At 47.6% G+C, this 9,598-nt stretch overlaps 1 protein-coding gene across 1 annotated transcript in view; it reads right to left on the bottom strand.

Moving 5' to 3' along the window:
• Positions 1-1,752: 1,752 nt before the first annotated feature.
• abat (4-aminobutyrate aminotransferase) overlaps positions 1,753-9,598 on the bottom strand; it is a 30,363-nt gene continuing 22,517 nt past the window's right edge. The window contains exons 6-11 of the mRNA XM_065015889.1: positions 7,119-7,267; positions 6,294-6,431; positions 4,982-5,149; positions 4,692-4,838; positions 4,206-4,317; positions 1,753-3,475 (exon numbers count right to left, since the gene is read on the bottom strand). Coding sequence (XP_064871961.1) covers positions 3,354-3,475; positions 4,206-4,317; positions 4,692-4,838; positions 4,982-5,149; positions 6,294-6,431; positions 7,119-7,267 — 836 coding nt within the window. The 3' untranslated portion in view covers positions 1,753-3,353. The remainder of the gene's footprint in view (positions 3,476-4,205; positions 4,318-4,691; positions 4,839-4,981; positions 5,150-6,293; positions 6,432-7,118; positions 7,268-9,598) is intronic.

Raw genomic sequence — 9,598 nt, 5'->3', positions numbered from 1 at the left:
ACTGGGTCAATAGGAACATTAGCCTGCTGGTCTTACTGGGTCAATAGGAACACCTGCTGGTCTTAGCCTGCTGGTCTTACTGGGTCAATAGGAACATTAGCCTGCTGGTCTTACTGGGTCAATAGGAACATTAGCCTGCTGGTCTTACTGGGTCTTACTGGGTCAATAGGAACATTAGCCTGCTGGTCTTACTGGGTCAATAGGAACATTAGCCTGCTGGTCTTACTGGGTCAATAGGAACATTAGCCTGCTGGTCTTACTGGGTCAATAGGAACATTAGCCTGCTGGTCTTACTGGGTCAATAGGAACATTAGCCTGCTGGTCTTACTGGGTCAATAGGAACATTAGCCTGCTGGTCTTACTGGGTCAATAGGAACATTAGCCTGCTGGTCTTACTGGGTCAATAGGAACATTAGCCTGCTGGTCTTACTGGGTCAATAGGAACATTAGCCTGCTGGTCTTACTGGGTCAATAGGAACATTAGCCTGCTGGTCTTACTGGGTCAATAGGAACATTAGCCTGCTGGTCTTACTGGGTCAATAGGAACATTCTTAGCCTGCTGGTCTTACTGGGTCAATAGGAACACTAGCCTGCTGGTCTTACTGGGTCAATGGGAGCCTGCTGGTCTTACTGGGTCAATAGGAACATTAGCCTGCTGGTCTTACTGGGTCAATAGGAACATTAGCCTGCTGGTCTTACTGGGTCAATAGGAACACTAGCCTGCTGGTCTTACTGGGTCAATAGGAACACTAGCCTGCTGGTCTTACTGGGTCAATAGGAACACTAGCCTGCTGGTCTTACTGGGTCAATAGGAACATTAGCCTGCTGGTCTTACTGGGTCAATAGGAACATTAGCCTGCTGGTCTTACTGGGTCAATAGGAACACAGTCAATGAATCCTCAGTGTCCCTGTGTCTAACACACTGAGTCCCTCTATCCAGGGGTTTGGTATGAATCCTCAGTGTCTGTGTGTCAGGTGAAAACGTTTCATTCCTCAGATCTTATTGTTATTGACTGACGTTTTGTAAATAATGACGTCTGTAGAATGTTTATTTTTGTCAAATTGTTGACTCAACAACCAATCAACAAGCTGCTGTTTGAACTTAGTTCCTGGTTCGGATAAAGAAAAATAAAGCTGCTGTTTTAACTTAGTTCCTGGTTCAGATAAAGAAAAATAAAGCTGCTGTTTTTAAAACATTAAATATGTTGACGTTTTGTTGTTGTTTTGTTGTTGTTTGTTTGTTGTTATGAAAGAAGAATGGGGCTGTTAAATAAATGTAGTGTTTGGTTGAAACCAACACACACTTACACCCCTCTCCATTGTTGTAGACACAACACACACTTACACCCCTCTCCATTGTTGTAGACACAACACACACACTTACACCCCTCTCCATTGTTGTAGACACAACACACACTTACACCCCTCTCCATTGTTGTAGACACAACACACACTTACACCCCTCTCCATTGTTGTAGACACAACACACACTTACACCCCTCTCCATTGTTGTAGACACAACACACACTTACACCCCTCTCCATTGTTGTAGACACAACACACACTTACACCCCTCTCCATTGTTGTAGACACAACACACACTTACACCCCTCTCCATTGTTGTAGACACAACACACACTTACACCCCTCTCCATTGTTGTAGACACAACACACACTTACACCCCTCTCCATTGTTGTAGACGAGGCCAAAACAGAACCACATGATAAGGAACACACAAAACTCCAGGGGAATTCATTAAAATGTGATTCTGGGTTTTTATTTTAGGATACATAAAGAGGATGCTTCATAGACAACAATAATTAAGAGATCTGCAATCACCTTTAACCTCACGGAACAATGTAAACAAACATAGCAATGCTTCTACTGTTGTTAAGGGTTAACAGGAAATCAGCTCTCTATACAATACTGATTGGGCTGGTTAACAAGACAGGTGTCATCATCACTGTCCATCATCATCATCATGGCCATATTATAAAGCTTCTACAGTGCTGATGCTGAAGCCGTCTCCTTGGTGCTACTCCTGCTATCTCTACCTGTTCATAACATTTAAAAAAAAACAAACAGGCATTCAGAACCACGTCGACACCTTGTGCTGTACATCAATAATGAGTCCAGTCGTTTCCCGAGGAAACCGGATGAATATGGCAAGATGCACTCTAATACGACTACGTCCCAAACAAGTCAACAAATATAATACATCTTTTTATATTAGCGGTCCTGACTGCAAAAAAACCTGCCTTCAATTTAAACATGGGTATATCTGTAGGTAAGTATGGTTATGTGTTAATAAGTAGGGGTTTAGCCCTGACGTACAGTGAGTCTGAAACCCAGTTCTTCATTCCTTCAACCCCAAAGGAAGTTCAGGAACAACAACATGCAGACACACTACATCATCTAATATAATATTCTTCCTTCACAAAATCCCAAATGTCTGACTTGGATTTATCTCAACCCCAAAAAGGAAACATAATTGTTCTGTTTAAAAAAGAGCTAGGACACTCAGAGGACATCTCAAGGGTCAGGGGTTAAAAATCGGTGTGCGGCGGCCATTTTGTATCATTACAACCTGGTTTAGATTAGCTTGCTGATAACCACTCCTGTTAGGTGTGTTTGTTCTGAAATATCTCGCTGTGCCTTCATCTGTTAGGGAGTTGGAGGGTTTGTGTGATATGACCTAAAATAAGACTATGTTTTGTGCTTGTGCCTTTTTGCAGGCGTATCATTAGGACATTACTGGGACATGAGGAATGCTAGGACTGCCACATGAGCAATGGGACAAATTCAAGTGTGTGTGTTTGAGTATGTGTTGAAGGGATACTTCGGGATTTTGGCAGTGAGGCCCTTTATCTACTTCCCCAGAGTCAGATAAACTCCTGGATACCAGTTTTATGTCTCTGTGTCCAGGTTGAAGGAAGTTAGAGGTAGTTTCACGAGCCAACGTTTCCAGTCATTGCGTTAATGCTAGTTAGCAATTGCGCTAGCGCTAGTTAGCAATTGCGCTAATGCTAGTTAGCAATTGCGCTAATGCTAGTTAGCAATTGCGCTAGTTAGCAACTGCGCTAGTTAGCAACTTCTTTCAAACAGCACACAGATAACGTAAAAAAATGGTATCCACGAGTATCATCTGACTCTGGGGAAGGAGAAAAAAAGGGCTTCATTGCCAAAATCCCGTAGCATCCCTTTTAAGTGTATGCGTTACTGTGTGAACCTCTGTTATAGGTTAAGACTCTCGTGCTTCCTCTCTCCTACACCGCGTCCCCAGTTGGTCTCGGCCCTATGTTGGTGTTTTGGCCCCAGTCCAGTGTGGACGGACGGTACCCGGGACAGCGTTCTAGTTGTGTTCTGCCAGGACGTCGCTGAACACGTTCAGGAACATGTGAACATGGTACTCTTTAAACACCAGAGCAGGACGGAACCGGATGGACCGATCTCCACAGCCACCCAGCAGAACACCTGGGAGACAGACAGAGAAGATGACAGGTTACACAGGAGATCACCAGCGTGGAGTGTGTATAGGAGTGTGTATAGGAGTGTGGATAGGAGTGTGTATAGGAGTGTGTATAGGAGTGTGGATAGGAGTGTGTATAGGAGTGTGTATAGGAGTGTGTATAGGAGTGTGTATGTGAGTGTGTATGTGAGTGTGTATAGGAGTGTGTATAGGAGTGTGTATGTGAGTGTGTATAGGAGTGTGGATAGGAGTGTGTATAGGAGTGTGTATAGGAGTGTGTATAGGAGTGTGTATAGGAGTGTGTATGTGAGTGTGTATGTGAGTGTGTATAGGAGTGTGTATAGGAGTGTGTATAGGAGTGTGTATGTGAGTGTGTATGTGAGTGTGTATGTGAGTGTGTATAGGAGTGTGTATAGGAGTGTGTATAGGAGTGTGTATAGGAGTGTGTATAGGAGTGTGTATAGGAGTGTGTATAGGAGTGTATAGGAGTGTGTATGTGAGTGTGTATAGGAGTGTGTATAGGAGTGTGTATGTGAGTGTGTATAGGAGTGTGTATAGGAGTGTGTATAGGAGTGTGGATAGGAGTGTGTATAGGAGTGTGGATAGGAGTGTGTACGCAGGTTTTTCTCTCTATCTATCTGTCCATCCATATCTGTGTGTGTGGGTTGTGTGTTTGTACACGGGCGTATCCCTATCAATCCATCTGTGTGTGTGTGTGTGAGTAGTGTGTCTTACCCTTGTCCCGGGCTTTGAGGAGGATGCTGTTGCGTGTGGCGTCATCACGGATGTCGATGGCACAGAATGTCCCCTGTCCCCGAGCACTGCTCAACAGGTTAGGGTACTGGTCCTGAAGGAGAGGCACAGACGTTAGGATGCACACACAACGTCTCTGGTCTCTGGTACCTGTAGTTGGTAGAGTCTCTGGTACCTGTAGTTGGTAGAGTCTCTGTCTCTAGTACCTGTAGTTGGTAGAGTCTCTGGTACCTGTAGTTGGTAGAGTCTCTGGTACCTGTAGTTGGTAGAGTCCCTGGTACCTGTAGTTGGTAGAGTCTCTGTCTCTAGTACCTGTAGTTGGTAGAGTCTCTGGTACCTGTAGTTGGTAGAGTCTCTGTCTCTAGTACCTGTAGTTGGTAGAGTCTCTAGTACCTGTAGTTGGTAGAGTCTCTAGTACCTGTAGTTGGTAGAGTCTCTAGTACCTGTAGTTGGTAGAGTCTCTAGTACCTGTAGTTGGTAGAGTCCCTGTAGCAGAGTCTTTCCAGAGCGGGTCACCTCCTCCAGAAGGTTCTCTCTGCGGATCACGTTCAGAACCTCAGCCAGGAACAGGTTCTTAGACGGGTCACCCATCCAGGTGTTAAAGATACGGTAGGCCTGGGAAAGAAGACACACACAGCCATAATAAGGTTATATATTGTACACGTAAACAAAGTGTGTGTGTGTGTGTGTGTGTGCATGTCTGTGTCCTGTGTGTACCTCATACACCTGTGTGTGTCCTGTGTGCGTGTGTGTGTTACCTTGTCTGCCTGCAGCTCGTCTTTATGGTAAAAACCTCCAGTGAGCATCTTCTTGCTGAAGGAGACGATGTCAGCAGGGTCGTCCATCCCCCAGTGTTCATGAGCCCAGAACTTCCCTGTAGCTCCTCCCCCTGTCTGCACCTCATCCACATGGAACGCACTGCCATGCTGAGAGAGGAGGGAGGAGAGGAAGATGTTTTGTTCCATGATTGATGGATGGACTTTATTTCAGTGTCGCCCCAGACTACCACGTGTTAGGACTGGGGGCGATATGACGATATATAACGTGTGACGATAATATGAAACGATCGAAATAGGCCTTTACATGTGGTAATTTTATATCAACTATTTATTCATAGAATTTACAGAAAATGTGCTATTTCGTGATATTTATTGTTATCGGGATATGAGATTTTGGCTAGATTTCCCAGCCCTGCCTTGTGTATAACTCTCCCTCCCTCCCTCCCTCCCTCCCCAGACTAAATATTGTGTATGACTCTCCCCCCTCCACACTCTCCTCCCTCCCTCCCTCCCCCCCTCCCTCCCTCCCTCCCTCCCTCCCCTCCCTCCCTCCCCAGACTAAATATTGTGTATGACTCTCCCCCCACTCCACACTCCCTCCCTCCCCTCCCTCCCCTCCCTCCCTCCCTCCCTCCCACTCCCTCCACTCTCCTCCCTCTCTCTCCAGACTAAATATTGTGTATGACTCTCCTCCCTCCCTCCCTCTCCAGCCAACCTTGTGTATGACTCTCCCCCTCCACACTCTCCTCCCTCCCTCCCTCCCCCTCCCTCCAGCCAACCTTGTGTATGACTCTCCCCCTCCACACTCTCCTCCCTCCCTCCCTCCCTCCCTCCCTCCCCAGACTACCTTGTGTATGACTCTCCCTCCCTCCCTCCCTCCCTCCCTCCCTCCCTCCCCCTCCCTCCCCAGACTACCTTGTGTATGACTCTCCCCCTCCCTCCCTCCCTCCCTCTCTCCAGACTAAATATTGTGTATGACCCCCTCCCCCTCCACCTCTCCTCCCTCCCCTCCCAGCCAACCTTGTGTATGACTCTCCCCCTCCCTCCCCAGACTACCTTGTGTATGAATCTCCCCCTCCACACTCTTCCCCCCCCACACTCTCCCCCTCCCAGCCAACCTTGCGTGCGATGTTCCGTAGCTTCTTGAAGAAGTCCGGTGTTGCGTGGTTGTCTCCTCCCTCCCTCCCTCCCCCCCTCCACCTCCTCTCCTCCCTCCCTCCCTCCCTCCCTCCCCAGACTACCTTGTGTATGACCCCCCCCTCCACCTCTCCTCCCTCCCCTCCCAGCCAACCTTGCGTGCGATGTTCCGTAGCTTCTTGAAGAAGTCTGGTGTTGCGTGGTTGTCTCCTCCCTCAGCCTGGATGGGTTCTATCACTATCCCAGCCACCGGCCGGCCCTTCTGACGCCACTGAACTATCAGGTCCTCTACCTGGTACACACACGCACACGCACACACACGCGCACGCACACACACACACACACATCACGTGTCTATTTCCCCATTTACAGTAGTATAATCACGTGTCTATTTCCCCATTTACAGTAGTATAATCACGTGTCTATTTCTCCATTTACAGTAGTATAATCACGTGTCTATTTCTCCATTTACAGTAGTATAATCACGTGTCTATTTCTCCATTTACAGTAGTATAATCACGTGTCTATTTCTCCATTTACAGTAGTATAATCACGTGTCTATTTCCCCATTTACAGTAGTATAATCACGTGTCTATTTCCCCATTTACAGTAGTATAATCACGTGTCTATTTCCCCATTTACAGTAGTATAATCACGTGTCTATTTCCCCATTTACAGTAGTATAATCACGTGTCTATTTCTCCATTTACAGTAATATAATCACGTGTCTATTTCTCCATTTACAGTAGTATAATCACGTGTCTATTTCTCCATTTACAGTAGTATAATCACGTGTCTATTTCTCCATTTACAGTAGTATAATCACGTGTCTATTTCTCCATTTACAGTAGTATATTCATGTCAGATTTGTTTATGGGCTGGTATTACATGCTTTTAAAATAGCACTTCCAGTTTGAATGGGAATACCGGGAAGATTGATAGATTAAATCCTAACACACACACACACACACACACACACCTCCTCCAGGCAGCGGGCCTCTTCCTGTACGTTCTCCCGTGTGAACTCCTCCAGAGGGTACTTCAGTTTAGGGAAGGGAGCGATCGGCCAATCAAATGACGGCACATCCAGCTTGTGGATGGCCTTGGAGTGCGTCGTTGCCAAGCAACCTGAAAACAGATCAGACACCGTGAGTTGTTGTTCTAAAGGAGTGGGGCAGTCCTACCCTCGTTCGAGCATCCTGATCTGGTGAGCTTACATTCTGTTACGCTACCGCAAAACTAAATGAGAGCGCATGGTGGTGGATCTTAACTGACTTGTCTAGTTAAATAAAGGTTCAATAAAAAAATATTAAAAACATCAGGGAAGTCCTCAGGATGGTGGATCAGGAAGTCCTCAGGATGGTGGATCAGGAAGTCCTCAGGATGGTGGATCAGGAAGTCCTCAGGATGGTGGATCAGGAAGTCCTCAGGATGGTGGATCAGGAAGTCCTCAGGATGGTGGATCAGGATGGTGGATCAGGAAGTCCTCAATGGTGGATCAGGAAGTCCTCAGGATGGTGGATCAGGAAGTCCTCAGGATGGTGGATCAGGAAGTCCTCAGGATGGTGGATCAGGAAGTCCTCAGGATGGTGGATCAGGAAGTCCTCAGGATGGTGGATCAGGAAGTCCTCAGGATGGTGGATCAGGAAGTCCTCAGGATGGTGGATCAGGAAGTCCTCAGGATGGTGGATCAGAAGTCCTCAGGATGGTGGATCAGGAAGTCCTCAGGATGGTGGATCAGGAAGTCCTCAGGATGGTGGATCAGGAAGTCCTCAGGATGGTGGATCAGTCCTCAGGATGGTGGATCAGTCCTCAGGATGGTGGATCAGGAAGTCCTCAGGATGGTGGATCAGGAAGTCCTCAGGATGGTGGATCAGGAAGTCCTCAGGATGGTGGATCAGGAAGTCCTCAGGATGGTGGATCAGGAAGTTCAGGAAGTTCTCAGGATGGTGGAGTCCTCAGGATGGTGGATCAGGAAGTCCTCAGGATGGTGGATCAGGAAGTCCTCAGGATGGTGGATCAGGAAGTCCTCAGGATGGTGGATCAGGAAGTCCTCAGGATGGTGGATCAGGAAGTCCTCAGGATGGTGGATCAGGAAGAGCAGTCCTCAGGATGGTGGATCAGGATAGGGCTCCTCAGGATGGTGGATCAGGAAGTTCTCAGGATGGTGGATCAGGAAGTCCTCAGGATGGTGGAAGTCTTCAGGATGGTGGATCAGGAAGTCCTCAGGATGGTGGATCAGGAAGTCCTCAGGATGGTGGATCAGGAAGTCCTCAGGATGGTGGATCAGGAAGTCCTCAGAATGGTGGATCAGGAAGTCCTCAGAATGGTGGATCAGGAAGTTCTCAGGATGGTGGATCAGGAAGTTCTCAGGATGGTGGATCAGAATAGGGAAGTCTTCAGGATGGTGGATCAGGAAGTCCTCAGGATGGTGGATCAGGAAGTTCTCAGAATGGTGGATCAGGATAGGGCAGTCCTCAGAATGGTGGATCAGTAAGTTCTCAGAATGGTGGATCAGAATAGGGCAGTCCTCAGAATGGTGGATCAGAATAGGGAAGTCTTAAGGATGGTGGATCAGGATAGAGCAGTCCTCAGAATGGTGGATCAGGATAGAGCAGTCCTCAGGATGGTGGATCAGGATAGTCCTCAGAATGGTGGATCAGGATGGTGGAGGGATTCCTCAGAATGGTGGATCAGGATAGGGCAGTCCTCAGAATGGTGGATCAGGATAGAGCAGTCCTCAGGATGGTGGATCAGGATAGGGCAGTCCTCAGAATGGTGGATCAGGATAGGGCAGTCCTCAGATGGTGGATCAGGATAGGGGATGGTGGATCAGTCCTCAGGATGGTGGATCAGGATAGGGGTGGATCAGTCCTCAGAATGGTGGATCAGAATAGGGCAGTCCTCAGAATGGTGGATCAGGAAGTCCTCAGAATGGTGGATCAGAATAGGGCAGTCCTCAGAATGGTGGATCAGGATAGGGCAGTCCTCAGAATGGTGGATCAGGATAGAGCAGTCCTCAGAATGGTGGATCAGGAAGTTCTCAGAATGGTGGATCAGGATAGGGCAGTCCTCAGAATGGTGGATCAGGATAGGGCAGTCCTCAGAATGGTGGATCAGGATAGGGCAGTCCTCAGAATGGTGGATCAGGATAGGGCAGTCCTCAGAATGGTGGATCAGGATAGAGCAGTCCTCAGAATGGTGGATCAGGATAGGGCAGTCCTCAGAATGGTGGATCAGGATAGAGCAGTCCTCAGAATGGTGGATCAGGATAGTCCTCAGAATGGTGGATCAGTCCCTCAGAATGGTGGATCAGGATAGAGCAGTCCTCAGAATGGTGGATCAGGATAGGGCAGTCCTCAGAATGGTGGATCAGGATAGGGCAGTCCCACTCCTTTTGTATTCTATTGTATTTTTATTGAATAGACAGGACAGTTGACAGTTGTTTGGCTACCCAGC

This window comes from Oncorhynchus nerka, unplaced genomic scaffold (genome assembly GCF_034236695.1).
Source record: "Oncorhynchus nerka isolate Pitt River unplaced genomic scaffold, Oner_Uvic_2.0 unplaced_scaffold_1239, whole genome shotgun sequence".
Classification (NCBI taxonomy): domain Eukaryota; kingdom Metazoa; phylum Chordata; class Actinopteri; order Salmoniformes; family Salmonidae; genus Oncorhynchus; species Oncorhynchus nerka.
This window is presented reverse-complemented; position numbering and strand designations above follow the sequence as displayed.